The sequence below is a fragment of the Patagioenas fasciata genome, chromosome 2 (genome assembly GCF_037038585.1).
Source record: "Patagioenas fasciata isolate bPatFas1 chromosome 2, bPatFas1.hap1, whole genome shotgun sequence".
Taxonomy (NCBI): domain Eukaryota; kingdom Metazoa; phylum Chordata; class Aves; order Columbiformes; family Columbidae; genus Patagioenas; species Patagioenas fasciata.
This window is the reverse complement of record NC_092521.1, coordinates 82634744-82659003: the sequence shown is the minus strand read 5'-3', so window position 1 is coordinate 82659003 and position 24260 is coordinate 82634744. Positions and strand designations below refer to the sequence as shown.

General features: G+C 38.9%; 1 protein-coding gene across 7 annotated transcripts in view; it reads left to right on the top strand.

The window, feature by feature from the left end:
• Positions 1–24260, top strand: part of CDH12 (cadherin 12) — a 577123-nt gene that overhangs the window by 509984 nt on the left and 42879 nt on the right. For all 7 annotated transcript variants that reach the window (XM_071804496.1, XM_071804493.1, XM_071804491.1 and 4 more), the window contains 2 exons: positions 5790–5977; positions 15653–15906. In XM_071804496.1, coding sequence (XP_071660597.1) covers positions 5790–5977; positions 15653–15906 — 442 coding nt within the window. The remainder of the gene's footprint in view (positions 1–5789; positions 5978–15652; positions 15907–24260) is intronic.

Genomic DNA, 24260 nt, shown 5'->3' with positions numbered 1-24260 from the left:
CCAAGGTGCAGACTTTTGAACTTTCTCTGGAGCTATAACCAACCCCTTTTCTTTGAGTTTGATTGTAATTTGGACTATGGAACTTTCTGTGAACTCAGCGTGTTGACAGAACAGAATATCATCCATATAATGATAAATAATTGTTTGTTTCCATGATGCACGAATAGGTTGAAGTGCCCATGCAACATACATTTGGCACAGTGTAGGAGAATTTTTCATACCTTGCGGTAGCACTACCCACTCATACCTTTTAGCTGGTTCCGCTTTGTTTACTGAAGGCAGTGTAAATGCAAAACGCTGTGTATCTTGTTCATGTAAAGGAATGGTAAAGAAACAATCCTTTAAATCTATAATTAGAATATGCCAATTTTCTGGTAACATTACAGGTGATGGTAATCCAGGTTGTAAAGCACCCATGGCTTGCATTTGATCATTTACCTTTCGCAAGTCATGTAATAATCGCCACTTTCCACTCTTTTTTGGTATTACAAAAATTGGGGTATTCCATGGACTAGTAGAAGGCTTGATATGGCCTGCAACTAATTGCTCTTCTACTAATTCACGTGCCTTTTGCAGTCGCTCTTCTGTTAATGGCCACTGGTCAACCCAAACTGGGCTATCTGTTAACCAGGTCAATGGAGGGTTGGGCAACTGCTTTCCAGTGACCACTAAGGAAAAGGTGAAGTAGTTAACACAGCACCAAGTTGCCCCAAGACGTCACGGCCAATAAGCGCCTCAAGGCTGCTTGGCAATTCCATTACATACACCCTAAGGGTAACACACTGACCTTCAGGGAAACTGATGGAAATGGGATCAACACTTATATTTGGAGTAGTTCGACCCCCTACTCCAGCAACAGTGGAAGAGATTGATTTTTGAAGTTTCCAATTTCGTGGCCATTTGAATTGACTAATGATGGAGACATCAGCTCCAGTATCAAGCATTGCATTTACCTCTACAACAACAGTAGAATCAGACTGAAATAGTTGCACACGTAACATGGGACGCTGAGTCATTGATGAGGTGAAGCAAACTGCAGGACCGGTCAATCCAAATCCTTTATCATGCCTTTGTGTTGAGGATGCTGGAGGAACTCCTGGAAGCATTGGTAGGCAGTTTTCCAGTGCTACTACCTGAGCTATTCTACTCCCAGAAGGAATAAAAATTGGTGGATGCAGAGTGTAGGCCAGAATTTGAACAGTTCCTGTGAAATCTGCATCAATTATACCTGGTATTACTAGAAGACCTTTGATACTAGCAGAAGAACGGCCAATCAATAGGCCTCCAATGAGACTATCTTGTCTAAATAAAGGTCCTTTAGCATTAGTTGGTATTCTATGAATTGCAGTATTGGTCAATGTTATATCTACTGCTGTCTCCACATCAACTCCGAGGCTTCCTGCGGTGCTTGGCTTGTTGAGGTGAAAGAAGCCTGGTTCACAGTTGGGTCGCTGATTGTGATACAGGTTCGGAGATGCTCTTTGTGTCCGGTAGCTGCTGAACGTATAACATAGTTCATGATTGTTTTGCTTGCTGCAAAATTTTCCAATCATGTGGTTCCCATACCGCTGTCTGAGTGTTCATATTTTGAATTACCGGTAGGGCTAATTTTGCTGGAGACCAATCACCTTCTAGGATGGCATCTTTGATGACCCCTGACCATCTGCCACGTCGGGGCTGCGGCTGGTCAGTAGAATCTATAGGCACCTTTGATTGCATTGTTTGTGAAGGGCAAGCTGGTTTTTGAAACTCAATTTGTTCCTTATTTTTCTCTACATTTGACACTCTTGAGTTGTTCAAGCTTGTTGGTAATGACTTGCAGTAACTGCTCTACTGCTTGGGGTGAGCCCAATGATGTAGGAGGAGGCTCACAAAAAACTTCCGCGGGTGCCTGCGGAGGCAAAGTTTGAGGCGGCCCCGGCCCCGGCGGCTGCGCCGCGGCCGGTCCGGGCCGGGCCCCCACGTTTTTCTCGGAGGGAGGTGGGGCGTCCGGCTCGGGGCAGGGCAGAGGCGGAGCGGTAGGAGGAGGGCGGCACTCAGGGCCTCCCACATCCGGACAGTCGACTAGTTGCACTTCCGCCTTCTTGGCACATTGCCCCAGAGACTCGGAGGGGGAAACTTCCGGTTCTTTGTTTACGAGCCGCGCAGTTTCTAATCCGCGTTGCAGATCGGATTGTGAAAGTATTGGCTGAGCCGGGACCCCGCGACCACCCCGAACGGCAGGCAGACCCCACAGAGTAGCCCACAGGCCCCTCTTTTCTTTTGGACGACAAGTTTTATCAGTCCAGGTTTGTTCTTGGACAAGCGCCTCCGCGGCTCTTAGGGCGGCACGTTGTTCCGATTTCATAATTTCTAATGATTCTAATACGGTTTTCCACAATTCTCTCACAGATTTAATTTCTTTCTCTTCTTCCCCTCTGATAGTTTTGTCCCACATAGTGTCCCCCACTGATCTCCATTCCGTTGGGGAAAACAAAAGTGGAACTTCCCCAAAGTGTCCCCACTTCTGAGCTAAAAAAATCAATGTGATTAGCTTTTCCTGTGACGATTCAATACCTCTCTTAGAGAGAATAGTCGTCAGCAGTGCCGCGGCTGTTTCAATATCCATTATCTTATCAGCGCGGTCTTAACGTAGGATGCGAGTGGCCAGCTCGACTGGTGCCCGTCTTTTGATACCGGACTAAGCACACTATCCCACACCCCGGCTTGGCTCCGTTTTTATGAACGCTGCTCACCGCAGTAATTTCGATCCGGAGCGATATGCTTTGCTAACGATCCATCCTTCTGCTACCATATGTAGATCCGAAGCGTTATGCTCTGCTAACGAACCATCCTCTGCTACCATTTGTGGCGGTAGCAAATTCGACGAATCCAGACGCCGGCATAAGCTCTTTGATCGAACGGGCGGGCCGGGCGAGAGTAAGGAGTCTAATTCAATGTGAATTTACCATCCGTACTCTTTAATGAACTCTTAAACAACACTGAATATCAATGTCCCCGAGACCACGTTTTTCCAAGCCTTATATACTCTCTACCAAAAGGCCATGCGGCAAGTGCAGGCTACAATTGGTTACACTCACAGTCACTCATCCCCCCCCACTATGGTGATTGGCTGCAGGGCACTGTTCACAGACTGTTCATGCGCAGCGGCAACGCCCCTCCTGCAGCCTGGGTCGAGGGCAGAGCGGCTTCTGTTTACTTTCCTTTTGTCTCTGGTGTCTCAGGGAAATCCTTCCGTGTAGCACAGCCGCATCAAGCCCTGGCTTGTTCACAGCACACAGCCAGAGACTCTCCACAGAGCAATGTTTGTTTTAATGAATCTAAGTGCTCTTAAATTCACTAAAAATAGATCAGCTAGGCAAAGAAGGAAAAGTCCATTTTCATATGTTCTTATGTTGTATGTTCACAAAAATTTTGGCTGTAAAGAGCAAACACTAGCTATCATTTGTGTCATCCAGTGTAAGTGTCTCTAAAAGACCTGAGCATCAGGGCTAGAAACATGTTGTGGAAACATAATACAAGATTCAAGAGTAGGCAAAGCCTTTTTGGATCCATTTTCTTCCACTTCTTCTGAATAACTTTTATAACATTGGCCCAGTAATATAAATATTTGTAAATGGTTTTAGATAATAGGAGAATTTGTGAATGTCTTCTGCATACCAAGTTACAATATTATTCTTTACTCTGAGTAGCTGAAGTACAACTAAGAAGAAGTTGAGGCTACTCTTGTCTTGATCATATTTTGTGTCACAGTACTCCTTTCCAGTTGCTAAAAAAAAAAGCAACAAAAAAACAAACTCACAAACCAAAAACCTAAAAAAAACTTCCTTTAATATATTCCCTTGGGAAAAATAGTGAAATGATAACTGCACAACCATTAGTAGCTCAATCAATGAGTACTACAAAACTACACATAGTAATATCCAAATGTGGATGTTGACACAAGCAGACTACTTACAGGGATCTTCTCAAACAAGCAAAGCAAGTTTTGCATTCAGGTATACTTTGCATACTAATGGGATGGAGGAAGGAAGCCAATAAACCACATTTTTTCAGAGGCAATCAAATCAACAGTTACATAGGTGCCATAGCCCTCATGAAAGGGTAGGTTTGCTCCTAATCCAGCAGTGTTAATTTAATTTTTTTCCTCACTTGTAGATATTGTAAAACTGAAAAAGCTGCTGTTTAATTCAGCAGATGGATGCAAAAGTCATCTGTACCGCTGTTACAAGATATTCAGCTTCTCAGAGCCTTATCTTGTGAAGTGTGACTGAACTACTACAGGTGGAAATCTCTGAGAAAACCCCCTGATATACTTCCTGTTAGTCATAGATGCCTGTCCTGCAACAGTATTGAAAAAGAAGTGTAAATTTCCTCCTGGATGTTCACATGTAGAGGAACAGAGAAGGCTATTGTTGATGTTGCCCTGCTTCAAATGGTCTGTGCTTTCAGAGCTGTTGAAGGATGACACAGGAAAACAAAATGGTGGGGCAAGGAAATGCTTGCTTCCTTGAAGGATGACATGAAGCAAATCAGACATCCTGGACCTGTTGAAATCAACTTCAAAATCTGATGGCAATTTTGACAGCATAGACTGCTGCCTGAAGAAATGCAAGCACTCCCTGTTCACTGGAAATACTTGTCATGGTTGTGTTCGCTGGCAGCTGTGCAAAGTAATAACTCCAATGAGAGGTGCAGCTGAACAGGAGAGGCAGGCACTTCAGCAGTGGTGTAATAACACCATGACAGTGGTGAAACACTGGGACAGGTTGCCCAGAGAGGTGGTAGATGCCCCATCTCCAGAAACATTCAAGGTCAGGCTGGACGGGGCTCTGAGCAACCTGATCTAGTTGAAGATCTTCCTGCTCATTGCGGGGGGGTTGGATTAGATGACCTTTGAAGGTCCCTTCCAAACCAAACTATTCTATGATTCTATGATTGTATGAGTAAGCCAATCTAAAAGCATTAAAAACAAAAGCCTGCTGCTACTATTGCTGTGAAATTGAAGGCTGACTCAAAGTACTTTAGACCTTTTTCTTTTTTTTTTTTTTTTAAATTATTAAAATTACTATTATGTGTAACATTTTTTGAAAATGGTTGTTACCCTGAATTAAACCATTTTGTCCTCATACATCAGTAGTAATGATTATTTTAAAAGTGTATTTTTTTTATTTTTATTAACACTAATAGTAAATAAACTGAAAATAAAAGTGTGCAGAGTTAAAGATTTGTTTAGCATTGAAATCTTAGTAAGATCACCATCTACTGACTAATGTATAAACAGTATCTTCTCCCCCCACAAGGAGTGTACGTGTAATTCTAATACTGAATATTACAGAAATAGGTGGAAATCCTTTTCCTGCTGATTTTTCCTTTTCAATTGCTGTTAAATACATAGATATATTTTCTCAAACAAAATAAAATTCAGGTACTAAAAGCTGTTAAGCATAGAAGGAGGAAAATGCTTATAAACGTGTGCTGTTGACAAGTAGAATTTAATTCAAGAGTCAACTATATGGGTAAAATTAAAGATAGAAATATAGGTAGATAACTCAAGAGATAGAGATGCCAAGGCCCTTGCAGTTGCACTGGACCAAATCTAGAAAGTAGGGGAAATTAGCATGTTCATCCGATAAAACATGAATCTTTTTTCTAATCCTTTTTTGTTTTGATCTAATTATTTTAGTTGGATGATTTAAGCCTGTTTACTTTGCACAGGCTCCAAGGTTTTAATCAAACTTACTATGTTAATTATCAAGAAATCCCAAGAATGACTGTCTTTGTCACAGGTATCTTCCATTTAAAAGTACCTGAGTCCTCTCATGTTGGTTCTGCTATTGGACGAATCAGAGCTGTGGATCCTGATTTTGGTCAAAATGCAGAAATTGAGTACAACATAGTTCCAGGAGATGGAGGAAACTTGTTTGACATCACAACAGATGAGAATACCCAGGAAGGAGTCATCAAACTGAAAAAGGTATGTGGCACTGATGGGGTGTATGTACCTATACCTTAACTGAGAAACTAGGGAAGAGAATCAAATGTGAAATTATACCTCATGCATAATACACAGCATTTCAAATATTCATTAGAATCTGTGGTTGTGATCTTAGTCCTAAAAATTTCATTTAATGTGTGATTGGGTATGATTTTTCACAAATAATATCACTTCTTATTGGCAGCAAAGTAATTCTCATCTCTTTGCAGAAAGTATGATTTCTCTTTTGTGGGAAGTTTTTTACTTAAAACCATACAAAAAATGCTCAAATTTAGAATGTGGAATGAGAGAGCTATATTTTATGTTTGAGATAATATATTTCATTCTCACTTGTAAGCATTTTATGTTGAAAATTTTGATTTTATGTTTATTATTTTAATAATGAAACTGTTTGTACAGTACTGCGATGAACAGAGTAGGGTAGAGGGCTCTCAAATCATTTCAAATTGACATGTCCTACTTCTAGTCTCCTAATAGTGTCCCAAAAAGCTGGTTATCAGATAGTCATGCGAGGGAGTTTACTGTATCCCGGCTGTTGATATTACTTTAGCATACTAGGATAAGTTAATGATTACTGAATTTATGAATTTTAAAGATGGAAAGGATAAGTGTTATTGGGAATTTAGTGATTAAAGTACTCAGTAGGAGAGATCCAGAACAGGCACAGTCACATTTTAACTAATGGTTGTCTTCTGAGCCCAGGCATGTACATGTACACCAATTATCAACTTGGTTAGTAGAACAAGACCTGAACTAGCAGGTCATTATGAAAGGCCAGGTTATGGTTTATAGATAGCTCTTGCTTGTAGGTGTAATTTTTGTAAAATAAATACATCTGTGATCTTAACACTTCATAAGGGTCTGGGAAGGAAAGAGTTCTGAACATGTATATTAAGACAAGCTTTAGGAAAAGAGAAACTTCAGTTGAAATAAAATGTAGAATTTAGATACTTAAATTTCCCCCTTCCCTGACCATGGTTCTATATTTGCCTTATTCTAACAATGAAATTCCTGGCCTCAGGCTCTTGATCCAGGAAACAGTAAATTATTTACCCAGGGAATAATAAATTATCCATGGGTACATTAAAGGACCAGATGATGTTAAATCAAATTTCTGCTGGTTTTAGTGTCATAATATAGAGGCTACTATACCTCCTTGAAGTAATTTGTCAATGAGACACAAACTCTTTGCACACACCCCTTCTTTTTGGACTAAAAGTTTGAATGTACTGCTTCCTCCTTATGTGAATGTCTAAACTTTGTCTCATTTTTAAAAATCGTTCTGATCACCTTTTCCCCTCTATGCAGATGACTCAAGAATAGCTCCATCTCGAAGTGCCAGGCTGAGCAGCTGCATACCCCTCTGTATGCATTGCCAGTCAGAAATAACAATGAGTGGGAACCATTGAAAAACAAATGTTTGAACATCAGGAGTAGGTATTTGATAAGATTCAGTTCTCCCTGGATTAGTCCAAAACCTCAGCTGTACTTCTTATTTTTATACAGAGCAATGGAATTTTTCCGTACTTATGGTTAAATATATATATGTCAGACTATATAGAGAAAACATTCAAATTGGCTATACAGATTCAAACAGCATGCATGTAATATTTGTTACTGGTGAAGAGCATCTACATCTCAATTTGCTTTATACAGTTATCTTAGGACCAGCACAAGTAAAATGCCTGGCTACTTTTGAGATTGCTATATGGGGAATTGTATAATAGCTAAATGAATCACTAATTGAAAAAAAAAAAAAACCACCAAAAAAACCCTACTAGGTCTATACCCAGATAGTTTAGAGTTGGTCATTGTATTTTGCTGCATTTATTTAAACTTTTCAGTAACAAGATATGGCATATATGAAATTTTAGGGCACTTTTACAACTGCACAACATCAGTTGATGTTGCCTTATTTAAACAAGACATCTCTGTCACTGAACAGGAGAGGAAAAAAAATGTAATCCTAATCCCTTCTTAATCTTCTTCATCACAGTAAATGGGGATGATGACAGGTTCTGAAGGTCAGGAAATTCCAGCTTTGTTTTATACAGGAGTGTGGAAAGGAGATAAAGCCAACACACAGGTCCTCCAGCAAAGAATGCCTTTATACAGTCCCCACACATTGTCGTTCACAAAATTTTCTCAGTGAAAAGGACCATTCACTAAACCTTAAATGATTTCAGTGTTTTAAGACATTCTGGAAGCATCCAAAATCCATCCACTTACCTTCCTTGCTGGATCACATGTTAAATAAGACCAATGTGGAATCTTAAAGATATTAACTCAATGTTTCTTCATAACCTCTACACTTGTAATAATATCAATGTGTTTTCACAGATTGTAGTTTTCAGATTTTCAGTAATGCTGGACACTCACAATTCTTTAGACATCAGTTAAAATGCATGCTAACTGTATCATACAAGCCTGCAACTGCACTATTCATTTGCCCGCACAGAAACAATTTTGCTTTGCATGGTGTTCAAATCACTGATTTAACCTTGTAGGATTATACAAATATTTAAGTTAGGTATGCATATAAGTCCTTCTTTAAATCAAATCAGGAAACAAATAAGACCAACACTTTCAATTATGAAAGATAAATAATAAAAAGTCAATTACTAATGAAAATGTGGTGTGCTTTAAAAGTTGGTTTGCATTTTTTCCCATGTCATAGCATATTTTGATGCTGCAAGTGCTGGAGGAATACAGTGCTGAGCAATTTCATAACCCTTTATAAAGTCTGCTTTTATTTTTTCTGAAAAAAAAATTGCAGTCACCACATTTTTTGTTTGTTTGTTTTTTGTTCTATTGCTCTGCAAAAATACATGGATTCATTTCTATATCAAAACTGAGAAAAATGAAGCTTTCCTACACAACGATTCTTTTTCGTGGAAAATACATTTGATGATAAAAAATTGCACAAGCCAAACTGTTCTTCACAGCATGTGAAGTACATTGGCAGAGGCAAAAGGCCATTTGCTGCTTCTTGCTCACTAGATGGGCACAAACAGCTACAGCTGATGTGGTACACAACTGAAATAATCTGTTTTGGCTGATAATTTATTTTCATGCTAGGATCCAATATAAGCTTGATTATTACTACCCTTGTGCGATTTACATACATTAAAAATGAAATAGCTTTTCTTATATTCTGCTAAATAGATATTCCAAGTGTCATTTAGCACCACTGTGTGGTAAGTACTGTAATAGCTTTCTCTATCTCTCAAAAAAAGGGGAAAATAGTAGCAGTAAAAAGAGGGGAAAATGTCTGGCTTTCGGACAGTGTTGCATACAGTTCTCTATGAAGAGTGAGAAATATTACTATATTAGGAACAGAATGACCAATTTCTTACCTTTTTTAGTGCTATTTAATACAGTTTTTATTGGGTTTTATATTTATATAGTATCTGTCATCATAACTGAATGCTTCAGCAAACTACTGTGCAGTGGCCTCAGGTGGGGCAGAGAGTAGTAGTCCCAGGTATGGATGGAAAACATGTCAGTTCCAGGCAAGCTCTTGATTTTACTGAAACTGGTATGAAATCCTTAACAACCACACCCAACAGCAAAAGAAAACAGAAGGATCCGTGCTTCACTGAGCAGTTGGCACTAAATTTGTTGTACTAAGGATGAGTTTATAGGATAAGCCCATTGTGTGCAGAAGCCTCTTAATTGGCTCAGCATGAGCTAATCTAGAAGTTGAGTGGGATTCAAGCACTCAGTCTGGCTCAGACACTACTTTATTAGTTTGTGCAGGGTATCATTAAAATCCAGGAAAAAACTATTTGTACACTTCATGTGGTATGATCTTACACTGCTGCACTATATAGGGTGTTTCTAAAAACCAGACCCAATTTGAAATCACAATATTTCTGCAACCACATACTGCCCATGAATGAACCATTCATGTAACATGAACATTTATAAAAAGGTTATTAAAACATGATAACTCATTAAAGAGCTTGTAAGTTTTTGTGTAATTGTAACGTGTTGCCATCATGAAAAATAGTGCTTAGAAATGTGGTCTATCTTTTTGAAACACCCTGTACTGGGTGAGCTTCCCCATGTGTGTCAGTGGATGCTCAGGGAACATCTGCATCTTATTTTTTGTAAGCCATGTACCACTGCTAACTGATCAGACGATGAAGCTGTATCCATGAAATCATAGCATATCAAGGAGGACATAGCACAGTGTGATGAGAAACAGTAACTTTAGTGATGATAAAATAACAGCAACTGGGGGAACAATGGACAGACCCATAAAATCATAGAATCATAGAACAGTTTGGGTTGGAAGGAACTCTCAAAAGTCACCTAGTCCAACCCCTCTGCAATGAGTAGAGACATCTTCAACTAGATCAGGTTCTTAGAGCCCTGTTCAGATTGGCCTTGAATGTAGGACTCTAGGTGACATCTCACCAGAGCAGAGTAGAGGGGCAGAATCACCTCCCTCGACCTGCTGGTCATGCTTCTTTTGATGCAGCCCAAGATGTGATTTGCCTTCTGGGCTGCAAGTGCACATTGCCATCTCATGTTGAATCTTTCATCCACCAGTACCCCCAAGTCCTTCTCTGCAGGGCTGCTCTCAATCCCTTCATCCCCCAGCCTGTATTGATACTGGCAGTTGCCACAACACAGGTGCAGGACCTTGCACTTGGCCTTATTGAACTTCATGAGAACTGAGTAGCTGCAACGAGGTATTTGGAGTATATGCTTCCTTGTAACCTCAAGGGTCACTTTTTAAAAGCCTTTAATTGCAGTCAGACAGTTGAAGTGCGACTGCTGACTAAGCTGAGTTGTCTTGCTCATGGGACAGCCCATGTATGCAGTGCTAAGACATTGCTGTTGATATAATGTAAAAGCAGCCTGATAGCATCTGTACATGGCAATAATGAGCATAAGGCATACTTCTGACATCCTTCAGCCTGAAATGCATTACTGCTACTGCTTGCTGTACTAGCAAGACAGTACAGAGTGCTCACTCCATCCATTCCTTCCAGAGGCAGGGAATACCCTCTGAAGGTGTGTGCATAGGTAGTATCTGCCTGCCATCAACACCTGTGGGTTTCTGTGAAAGGGGAATGTGACAGAGGAGGAAGATCAGGTGATATTACGTCCTTCAGTGCAGGCAGAAAATGGTGACTCAGGTGCAGATGCAATCTTGAAGATCATGGCAGCCATGTGAGAAGAATGACAGAAAGAGTGAGCAAGGGGAGGTCTTCAGTCTCTGCAGCTGTTGGGTTTGTTTATTCCTGGATCAATGAAATGTACCTGCAGAAATGGGTAATGCACTTGAGAGCAACAAACAGGTGAACCCCTGACATTGGTTAACTTCTGCCTTGCTCCAGTTGCAGAACATATTTTCCCCACTTTCCATCAAATCTTGAAACACTCACTTCAGATTTGATCAAGTCTACAGCATTTGCTGTAGATTTGGCCTGCAGATCTCATTTTTCACTTCCCATTCTCAACTTTGTAATTAACGAATAATGTTGGTTAATCCAAAGTTTGCTGTAATAAACCAACCTGCTCTATCATAGTAATTATTTCCTTTTTCTATTTAAAATACCCTTCTGAAGTGCAGCTGCTGAAACACGTTCATGTACAGTGAATAGTCTGATGGCAATATTTCACAAAACATATAAATGTTCAACCCATCTTCAAGGGGAAGGTTCTGCCATGTTTTCAGACAGGCACACACGACACTATTGCAAAATGCTAGTATGAAAACAAACCTAAATGAATATGTGCTTCCTCTCAACCATGTGCTACTGTCTGTAATTATCCATGTGTCCCGGGACTTACAGTCTCATCTCAAAATACAGCTTTTCCACCATTGTAGGTGTGAAACATGAAAGTCTGCATCATAACCAATACTGTTATATTTTTAACGTGCGGATAAAAAGCCGAAATTTCTAGAATTTCCAGTCCTGCCTCTTTGTGAAGCAGAGTAAACTGATAGAATAGTTCTCTTCCCTCCCTTGCCATGCCTCTCATTAGAATTCATTACTCCTTTTACCCCATTATTTTCTTTCAGTTATTTAGTTCTATCTATCTATCTATCTATCTATCTATCTATCTATCTATCTATCTATCATCTATCCATCTATCTATCTATCCATCTATCTAATACATAAATCTAGATACAGATGCATCTATATAGTAACATTTCTTAACTTCTACCTTGAATATGGGAAACAGTAATATTTCAAAATATATTAATTTCTAACACAGAACTGTTTATGCATTTTCCTAGTCATACTAAATAAGTCTGGTCATGGTACTTCCAGAGTTGCAAAATAAAGTGATTTGTCAGTACGTATTATTTGATTTTGGGATTTGTAGAATGCCTTTGCTGCACAAAGTTGTACATCTGCTGATAGTGCTTTACCAGGCAACTATATAGAGAAGCTTGTAGCTGCAAAATAGGAAAAGGCAGGTAAGAACCTGTAGGGTGGCCAAATAGATCTATTCTGTCACTGGTACTTGGAATATCAATTAGAAGTATTTCTCTAAATGTTAAATATTAAGACATTGTCTTAATATTAGAAAACTACTGTTTACTGTGGAAAAACTTATGGCTTCGGTAAAATAAAAACCTTATTCAAACTCAGCTTTCTGAATAAAACTATTTTTATAGAAAGAATGAGTATTTCTATTGGTTATTAAAGCAACAACAAAACCAAAACCAAAATCAAGTCATTCCATTAAAATATGATCAATTGAAAGAGGTTTCAATAATCTTACAGTTTTTTTTTTTCTGTAAGATTCAAACATTCAGCTATGTTTGTACCCTTACCAGCATTCCAGATTTTAAATGAAAAAAGAATTGAGCATTGCCAGATATTCATTATGTAACAGCAAAACATGTTTTGTTTTTGATTCGTGGACCATTCATTTCCTTCACAGATTTTAGTGGTGTCTTCTAAAAAAGGAAATAGAAATGTATTTTAACATATTTGAAACTAAAATTTCAAAAGATTTTGCTTGAGAGCTAGGCAGACATTCAATTCTTCTGTTTTCAGGCAGACTCTGGACATATGATATACCAAAATTTGAGATGTCAATAGCTGTCTATATGGCTCAACTGTTCAAAACTGGCAAGACTAGAACTGGTCAGGAGATTATAGCATGGACTTCCCACAAACATAATACACTAAAACCATACACTTTTGCTGCATGATATATGTTGTGCAAAATCTTTCTTTTTTGAAATTAAATCATAGGTTTACCATTTGCAACATTTCCAATCTTTCCACAGATGTTTTACCTGCAGTTTAGCTTCACTTATATTAAGAGGCTAAATTCTGCTTTTTGTGGGAGTCTGTCACAGATTTTTTTTCTGTGATGATGGCTCAGCACCTTCAGCCTGTCATTTTGAGTATCACCTGTGCTTTGCATTGGCCACATCTTGTTTAACCGCTAACTATATTTATCATCAGACCCATAGAAGGGTTGCTCTGAGGTTACAGTGGGAAAACGACTTTCTTTTATTTGGTTCAAAACATCTTTCCAAAATATACCATAACGTTACCCCAAAATGCTGGAGGGAGAGGAGCACTGTAGCTACTTTAACCAGCTTCTTGGTAGCTGTGCAATAAATATGCCAACCTTAGGACACCAATACACAGAATTGCTTGTAATCCTATTCCTTCCTGTCCATCCCCAAACAAGGACACTGGTCTGAATGCATCATGAAAGTTGTGACTGGGCACTGACCAAGGATCGCGATCTGGAGTTACTGCCTTGAAGAACAGCTCAGTGAAAGAGTCTGCAAGGACTGCATGGGTTATGGCTCTTTCTATGAGCACATCTATCTGCAAATATACTCATGCATCACAGGAACCAATCTGAGCAGTTTTAATGTGATTTTGAGAGTATGAAGGATATATACAAGGTGTGAGTTAAAATTACTGATGAATCAAGGACTTAGTTTTCTTGCTTTGTCTGTCTTAATCACTTATCTCTAGCTTAGCACTTCACACTTAGATTTTTTCCACTCCAGACTGGTTCTTTGGATAGTGAAGCAGCATGTCCATTCGTAGCAAAGGGAACAGCTTAGGGTTTCACCATTGAGGCACAAGGTCTTCCACACTTAATTTTGTCTCAACCTAAGTTGGTTCTTAGGTTGTCAGTCCAGTCATGAAAGTGCAACTCGTACTGGTTTTTACTGGTAATTTGTTTGTAGGAGAATGCTTGCATATGGTAGTGGATTAGTAGTACATGGCTTTCAAGCCTGATTATTTCTGTGGCATATAGGCTTGGATAGCTAATTTAAAATCCCTAGCTCAAAAAAGACTGACCATCTAGTCTATTAAAATTATAAAATCTTACATAAGGATTTAAAAACATTATGCTGCTCTTCAGCTAATGTAAGTCAAGGTAACTCAATTGATTTTAATGGAACTAGTTCAATTTATACCAGCCAGTCATCTGGCCAATTATGTCCTGTTGTGATAAGGACAGAAAATGGCAGAATTTAAATGTATCCTAGCTGTGACAAATGACTGGAAACACTGTGGTAATGATGGCTGGAAAAAGAAAAAAAAGTACTGACATTGAAATATTCTTACTTATACACATGTGATCTTGCTCTCTTTTCGTGATAGCATGTCCTTTCCTGTTAGAAAATTTCCAACTCGACAATTACAGGCAAAAACCACTAGGTGCCAGTGTTACCCAGGTATCAAGAAAATACTTTGTCAGTGACATTTAAAAACAACATGAAAACCAATGCAACTAAGCCCTTTAAGTGAAAATAAAGCCTCTCTGTCTTTTCAACTAAATAAGACTGCATAAATGTTTTTGAGATTATTAGTTTTCTAAAACCAAAGGCACTAAATTGATATACGTTCACAGAAACCTACACCAAAGCAATCTGATTGCAGGATGCATTTCCATAAAAAACCCAGATAGGTACACAAAGGCTGCTATGCTGCTTTCAAGACCTTATGGATTACATTTAGAATCATAAGACAGCGTTGAAGTCTGCATTTTTCAACCCACATGAAGTTCAAACACACAGTGCGAATAGCAGTTTACTGCTAAGATTGACATTTTACGGGAAAAACTTGGTTCAGATCAAGTTTTAATTCACATTTCAAGCCATAGCTGAAATTTGGCTTGACCCATTGATATATATCAGAGTTTTCATTTGGGCTCATCTCGATTGCTGTCGTGGTCCTCTGAAAGCTTTCCCTGCTAAAAAAAAAAAAAAAAAAAAAAAAAAAATTAATAATAATAAAAAAAATAAAGTCTCCTATATAAGGAACTGGGTCAGCTAGAAACTGTCGATTGCCTGTTCATGGGAGTTGTGAATGCAGATCTCTGGCTAACCTGCACACAGCTCATTTGCAAGAGATGAATCTCATTCATTTAACTTCAGACACCTACACTGTAACTGTTTATATCCATGCCAGTCATCCTAATATTTTTGATGTGGCCAAACATTTCCTGGGTATGATTCATCTGGCCTATTTCAGAAACCACCTTATCATGAGATGAACTGGAAAACAATCTTAGATGATTAGCTCAGAAACAGAAGTTTACACTGAAGACGTCTTAAGTTATGTCAGATGAATCCTACCAAAATGATTCTGAAATGATTAATTTTTAGTCAAATCTGAAGTTTTGCTTTTGTTCTTTCTACAGCCATTAGACTTTGAAACAAAAAAGGCATACACCTTTAAAGTCGAGGCCTCCAATCTCCATCTTGACCATCGATTTCACTCTGTGGGTCCATTCAAAGATACTGCCACTGTGAAGATAAATGTGTTGGACATGGATGAACCTCCAGTTTTCAGCAAGCCTACATACACAATGGAGGTTTATGAGGATACACCTGTGGGGACCATTATAGGTGCAGTGACAGCACAAGACCTTGATGCTGGCAGCAGTTCAGTTAGGTAAGACAGCTTTTCCTCCTTCATTAAGTCTCAAACAACCCAAAGGGCTGCTGATGGTAAGACTGGCAAAGAGCTTAGGTAGGAGACATAAAATGTTCCAAGTCTGTCACTGTAACATATAACTGTTGCTCTGACAAATATTGAAAAGAGATGCTAGTTTGGGTGGGTTATCTGGAAAAATACATTAAATGCTGACAGCTTCTTATCATAAAGGTATTGCAAGTTACCATGCACTGATGTGGCTTCAGAGATGGTATGCTCAGACTTAGGAAATAAAACATTATTTTCGTTGGTGTCTGGGGCTTCCACATAAGAAGCTCTGAAGTATGTAAGTGAAAAAGGAAGTTGTACATGCCACATCCGTGTTACACTTCAATGGGAGACAACGAACCTCTTTCACAAGAACCACTCACTCTCTACATCTGGCAAAGAACAAATGCTTTAATAAGTAATTTCTACATCTGTCTTGGCTAAGGCTGTGGGGCTGTGATTGCTGACCAACATGATTGTGTTCAGCAGACTTCAGCACAAGTAAACTGCTGCCAGCCAAACTTCTCATTTACTGGTATAGTTTATTTTCCTGAAATAAAAGGGAAAAAGGAGATATTATACAAAGTTAATATATTGATTTTGCTGATATATTTCCAGCCACATTAGAAGCTATAAAGTGAACCAGACTCCTGTACCAGTAAAGAAGCTCCTGTGCAGACATGATCTAAGATATAAGCACATACTTCCAGTACCAATTTGTGCTGGACCTACCTGATTTCAGGAAATATTTTTATTCTCAGGCTTTCATGAGCAACATTGCAGATATAATGGTAGTCCATAATCTTTAAATATTAATGTTTATCAAAAGGGACTATGATGGAATGGGAAAATTCCACTAGTGTCTACCAAGTGCATACACATTCATGCATATTTGACTACAAATTTATTTTGGACTTTTTATTCCATGTTTATTAGCTATGCCTATTTTGACTCAATATTTATATTCTCAAAATGTACAATAAACATGCTAGATTATATGCTGTAATCATACACAAAAACTTATGATGAAACAGTGACTGTTTAGCTCTTATTTTGTCAATTCAGTGTTAAATATTGCTTTAAAATATTTTTAATTTTGCTTGTTTCTCTACTTTAAATATATATATATTCTTCATTGTTTTCTAATATAGAAGTGAATTTGTTCATGAATCTGTGACTTACTCCTTCCCTGACAAAGGAGCAAAACCTTTACTAACAAGGACTGAAGTGAGAAATTTTACAGGTGTACAGTGGGAAAATTTACAGGTGTAAGACTGTAAAAGTAGCCCCACTGAAGTAAATATTCTGTTGAAAACCGTACTCTCTTGCAGCCAGATAGCAAAACTTTAATCATATTTTAGAGCAGTTTTTCATATGACAGCAGAACCATTTAAACATAAAACTGCTCCTTAGTGAGTGATTTTTATTTCACAAACCCTCCTAGGAGGCTCAAGTGCTTTAGTTACTCATCCTACGTTTGCAACTACACAGGAAAAATCCTTGTCTCACGATGGCTTCTCCATACACTGTGCTCACTGTAGTATTGAATCTTAAACCATTTTAAAGTGTCCATGTCTACTGTTTTTAACTCTGAAATCATTGCTTGGGTGTCCAAATGCCCATCTACAGCTAAAAGATCAGGAATAAAATACTCTTGCATTTTAGCCTCACTGCTCTACCTGCTGACCCCTTACACTGGCATACTGCAGAAGTGTCTCCCGGGTCACTTTTTATGAACCAGCTAGTTCATGCCCAGGGAAAAACATGAACCATGTACCAGTATTACCAATTTCTCAGAGGGACCTATTCATACACAGAAGTCACACATATAGTTCAGTAGACTTTGGAGGGAGATATTTTGCTTTAAGGAGAGGGTTGTGTCCCAGTAAGCCAGTTGACATGTTGAAAAGGTTCAGTTGGAAACCTTTCCATGCAGCTTTCTTCCAGCATTGTAAGATCACTTATTTCTATTTTTGTGTTTCAATCCTCTTCCTTAGCTCTCATTTACCTGAAGATCTGTTTGTTTCTATGTATTCAGCTTAATCTTCAGCTCTTTGAATTTAATGATAACATTCTTAGAAATTTATCAGAAATATGACCATAGTCTTATGCTCTGGAAGAACCTACTTGTATCCAAATGCTGACTAATCCAAGCAGAAAAAGAAACTATATACAATTGTTAGTTACTGATGTATTGGTGTTCAAATTCCATAAGTTTTATACCCTGTTAAAATAAAAAAAAAGGAAAAAAAAAAAAAGGAAAAAAAAAGTACATGACCAGAAGTTAGAAAAGCATAAACTAGTTTTAAAAAGTGGCATGTGATCACAACTTCTTAGAGTATCTTAATTAATTATGGTCTTTCAGCTGTTTAAAATCTAGATTGTTTCATAGATATAAGGATGGCTCCATCTATTACTTCATACTTTGAAGACAGAGTCCAAGCATCTTTTGAGTAAATATGTCCTCTAAACAGATGTGGAAAAGCAAGCATGTTCTTTGAGGAAAAAGCCCATACAATTTGCTGGGTGGCACAGTTCCTTTACAAATTCATTCATTTTCTGAGAAATATTTTCATAGAGCAGTTTAGCCATTAACATGCCCATTACAACAACAATAAAAATCAAGAATCTGCCAAACAATAGAGATTGGGATAGAAGACCGATCTGCACTGTGTGCAACAGAAGGCAAAACTCTGGAGAAAAAAGTAGGCTGGAGCAGCTATCGTGAAAGGAAGTAGCACTAGTCATAGTAACTAAATCCATGTTATCAGTGGAAAACTTTAGCTCTGTTTTGCTAGACACATGAGGTAGGGAGAGATAATAGCTAAGAATGAAGACTGGATTCAACTGGTAGAAAAAGAAACATTTTGCTGGAAGCCACTAAAAATGTTGAGATTATATTATTTTTCTCTTTTCTCAGAGAATCACAGATTGGCTGGAGTTGTAAGGGACTTCTGGAGATCATCTAGCCCAATCCACCTGCTAAAACAGGTTCATCTAGAACAAATCACGCAGGAATGTGTTCACGCAAGGTTTGAATGTCTCCAGAGAAGGAGACTCCTTGACCTCTCTGGGCAGCCTGTTCCAGTGTTCTGGCACCATCAAAGGAAAGAAGTTTCTCCTCATGTTTAGATGGAACCTCCCATGCTTTAGTCTATGCCTGTTGCCCCTCATCCTGTCATTGGGCACCACTGAAAAGTATCTGGCCTTATTCTCTTGACACCCACCCTTCAGATATTTATAAACATTGATAAGATCCCCTCTCAGCCTTCTCTTCTCCAGACTGAACAGACCCAGGTCTCTCAGTCTTTCCTCATAAGATGCTCCAGATCCCTAATCATCTTTGTAGCCCACTGATGGACTCCCTCCAGTAATTTCTTGTCCTTCTTGAACTGGGGAGCCCAGAACTGGATGCAGTACTCCAGATATGACCTCACCAGGGCAGAATATAGGGGGAGGATAACCTCTCTTGACATACTGGCCATACTTTTCCTAATGCACCCTGGGATACCATTGGCCTCCTTGACCACAAAGGCACATTGCTGACTCATGTCAACCAGAACTTGCAGGTCTTTCTCTGCAGTGCTGCTTTCCAACAGGTCAACCCTTAACCTGTACTGGTGTCTGGGGTTACTCCTCCCCAGGTGCAGGACCCTGCACTTGCCCTTGTTAAATTTCATCAGGTTCTTCTCTGCTGAGTCCTCCAGCCTGCCAAAGTCTCACTGAATGGCAGTGAAGACTCCTGATGTATCAACCACTCCTCCCAGTTTTTTATCATGAGCAAACTTGCTGAGGGTACATTCAGTCTCTTCATCCAGGTCATAGATGAACAGTTCCTGTTACTGGAATCAAGTCTTTGGACAAGTCAGGAAATTTAAAATGGTTTTTTTGTGGGATCATATTTGTTAGAGATACTGAAATGAAATGGCAAAGAGTGCACCTTCAGTAAGAAACAGGAAATTAAGCACAAGGAGAAAAGGGGCTGGAGGTATTCAACACCTCCAAGGGTGACTGGCTTTGAAACTGTTCTGGAACATTACCCCAGTGCACCTGATTTTAAAACTGTGTTATATCTGGAGTTTATGGGTCTCAGAAGACCTACTTTGTCTATTCCCTTTTTATCCATAGTGAGGCAATAAATGCTCAGCATAAATGTTGAGATGAAGTCCTATTTACTTTGTGCTCATTAAAAATCCCAAAGCACTTCTGAAAAGAACAAATTATCAGACTCCCCTAGTTTACAATGGTTACAAACCATTTGTGAATAATAATAAAAAAACAAACAAACAAAAAAAACAAAACAAAAACAAACAAACAACAACAGAAAAACAAGTGCCTGTGTTTTAGTGTATGTAATTTGTAAATAGGTAAATAGGTAAATGTTTTTAGTGAAGATCCTTGTATTTCTGGTACAAGGAATTTTAAGACTTCCTAAAAATTATTTTTATATGTGTCTGTATGCAGGGATGTCAAACTCATTTTTGGCAGGGGCCATATCAGCTTTGCGATTGCCTTCAAAGGGCTGAATGTAATTTTAGGACTGCATATATGTAGGTGTAGTTACATTTATGCAGTTCTAAATTCCATTCAGCCCCTTGAAGGCAACTGTGAGGATGATGTGGCCCCCAGTCAAAACGAGTTTGACACCCATGCCATACAACATAAATGTTATACACAGAGCTGTCTAAATAACAAGAAAGTGCAAATGAATGACTAGACTGCAACACTTTCAATCTTACTGCAATCTGCAATACTTTCTAGGATAGTGAACTTTATCTAACAGTGTGTGTGAAGATCAACAGTTTTGCACTGGCACCTTTGAAGTTGTCAGATTTCCTTGGAGATGATATTCTGGCATAAAGCATGAAAGGATTTTTGCCCCTGATGTGAACCCCAGGTATGCCTCCAGTTACAAGAAGTTTCGTATTCTGTGCCACAACCTTGTCCTTCAGATCTTCTGTGCTTGACTCTGGAGTTTTGCCTTTTGAACCACAAGAAACACTCAAAGCAGGAAAGATGTGGGGACTGTTCATTTTCCTGTCCAAACTGAGAGCCATGAAACTGTTACACTGAAGTAAGAAAAAAGTGATGTGTACTAGTGTAATGATTTAACCCCAGACGGCAAATAGGACCACACAGCCACTCGCTCATTACACCAAGTGGGTTTGAGGAGAGACCCAGAAAGTGAAGAAAAACTCATAGGATGAGATAAGAACAGTTTCATAGGACAGCAAAGGAAGATAAAATAACAATAATAGAATATGCAAAATGAGATGCAGAATGCAATTGCTCACTGCCCATGGCACTGATAGTCTGTTCATTCCTGAGCAGTGGTATTTGTCCCCTTGACCAACTCCAATTTGTACAATGAGCATGATAGTGTGTTCTTGTACCTCCTACACCCTGGCAGTCTAATATCAGTATCCTATTTCACAGTTCCTCTTTCTTTGTCCCACAGCTAGTTTCTTCCTTCTATCTCCTGAACCACATCCCATTATCTCCATTGGCATCTTGTTCTGCTGCCTTCCATTCTTCTGATGATGGCAGAAGTCTTTCTGATCTCAGTGGCCTGATGTATTTTCTCTTTTGTTGTAGTTACTTTGATCTTCTTGCTAGAACCGTAGAACCTGGCTTTCTATCTCAACATTTTCTCTGAATCGCAAAGGGTATATTTGGCTGACATGTCTGCTCCTTCTTGATAAGCCTCCCAAATTTCCAGTCTCGTTTGGCTTAGCGAGCACTCAGCTGGCATATACACAGCAACATCCCCATCTTTCCACCTTCCAGCAATGCTGGAAATGATACAGGGCAACAAGCTCCTGCATTCTCCTCCTATTTTTTCCTGACTTTCAGACTCTTCCTCTGCTTTCTTCTCTGGTTCCTATACTTTGTCTTCATAACCTCAGGCAAGCACATCCTCCACTCCATTGCCTTTTTAAGTTCCTCCCCATACTATCCCATGTACCACTCTGTTGTTCTCTAGGTTTGAATGAGCTGGTTTCCTCCTTGGCAAATGGGTGGTTTAAAGGGACTGAACAAAAAGGCAACTTCTCTTCAAACACAAGGCAGAAAAATCTTACTTTTCTGTGTATAAATTGTCTTTCAAAAGGAACAGGTTTTTGTTTGTTTGTTTGTCTGGTTTTTTTCAGATTAATGAATTCTTGCTCTTCAGCAAAGTCACAGCAACTGACTATATCTTTTTACTTCACCTTTACCATGAAGTAAGCAAGATGTGTATAACAAATTATTATGGTAATTCCCTTCATAGTAATTTAAATTAATATGTTTTATTTGAGGTGGATTAGGTGCATACAAACAGGCAGATAACACAGATCAATTGACAAGAGACTCAGTTGTATTAATTCAGGGACTGTGATACCTTGGTTTGAGTGATCAGCTTGGAGCTACTCCAAGTAGCGATTACAAAAAAAAATTGCAGATTTATTTTAACTTCAATCTTAAATCTGTGGATTTAAGGCTGAACGGATCACAAGCCATTCTTTGGTGGGGAAGGTAAACACACTGTCACTCATAAGCCCTCTGTGATGTTGCAGCATGTTTACTGGGAGCAGCCAGAGACCTGAGCCAAGAAATCCTTTGTCATTTTGGAGCACATGCAGATTGACTTTTTGACCTGTGTGAGTTTTCACAGGACTAGCAGGAAAACGAAGCAAATGTAAGTACTTTCTGGCACAAGTCAGAAAGCCTGCTCTAGAAGAAAGTCAGACCTTCTCGAATAAAAGATTGCTAGGACTAATTTCGCATGCATAAATTTTCTTAGACTGACTTCTGGATACATTTGCAGCATGAAATATTATTTTATATGTCTAGTAAGTCAAAAGCAACTGAAAACAAAGTTTAAAACTGAGAGAGGCAGTAATCTTTATTTACAGTCAGTAATTTATCAATTTACTGAAGCTTGTGAAAAATCACAAGTGATCTTCAGTTGGCATATCCAATTATATTAAGCTATAAAATGTCAGTCAGGAGTTTAGAATTAAAAGCATGGGTAGATCCAAGAAGTTTATGGACTACTGCTTCCAGTGGATGACCCGTTTGTGAGGGAAGTGGAAGCTGAAAATCAAGAGCTGTCCATTCAGCTCCAGTGCAGAAAAGAACACCTTGGCAGTGAAAGTTTTTAAATAATTGAGAATACCTAAGAAGCCAGAGTGAGAGGAAAGGAACAATATGACCTTAATAGTTCTGGTTTACTTCACAGCACTGATACCACCTGGTGATGTGATTTTACAAAGCCAGTTTGCATCCCAGAGGAACACATCATAATTTTACCTTAGCTCAAATAATAGTCTTCCTGATTTTTGATGAAGAGCTCTTATTCCAAATTTCTCCAGCAACATATTTCTCAAGCATTCTAGAAAGCAGCTGTGAGATTAAAACAGAAGTTTAATATCTGCAGCCATATCGCCTTAAGCTGTGAAATCTCAGGACTTGACTCTGAGAAAACAACTCTGAGAAATATGGAGGGTCAGGACTCAAACATCTAAGGAAAAAGTATATGCTACAGGGAAGCATGTTAATTGGTAATTCTGCACAGTGGTACACAAAGTCAAACCTGAAACCATCTTCCTAGTACAAAACTAAGCTTCCCAACGCTTTTAACAAAAGACCTTATGTCCCTTTTCAGAAGAATAACTATTTTAACCATCACAAACTAGTCAGATTCCAGATTCTTTCAACTTGAATTTTTGTTTTAAGTCTGTTGGTAAACATTGGTTTTCCTTTCCTGTCTTAAAATGCTCAGACCTGTGCTCCTGATCTCTTAATCAGTTTTCTCAAGGCCCTGAAGTCCCTCTTGGTTTCCTTCAGATTTCCCATTGCAGCCTCATCACTGCCTACCCAAAAAATCAATAATGGATAACAATCCAAGATATGTGTCAGGGTAGGAAGTTTTATCTTCACATCTTTAACACTGGCCCAAAGGAGACATCAGACTGTATTAAGAAGTGGGTCGAGTTTACATATTGAGGCTTCTGTTCCCTTCAGAAGGGAGTCTCCTATGACAACAACCTGCCTTTTTTTTTTTTTTTTTTTACTTTACAGCAGCAGTTTTGATGGAGGGTTCAGACTGAGTTAACCTCTGTGGCACCTGCAACTTAGTTGAACCACTTTTCTTAATATTGTTGTTCAGTTCCACTTGCAGATCCTCATACCTGTCATGCAAGGGAACCTGGAAAGGTGGGGTAGCCACAGCAGAGACCCTCCTTCTGCTCTGGGCAGGAACATGCTGCTATTGCCGGCTATCCTTCAAGTCACTATGTTCCACTGAGCAGAGTGTGGAACATGTCCTCTGTGCCATATACTCT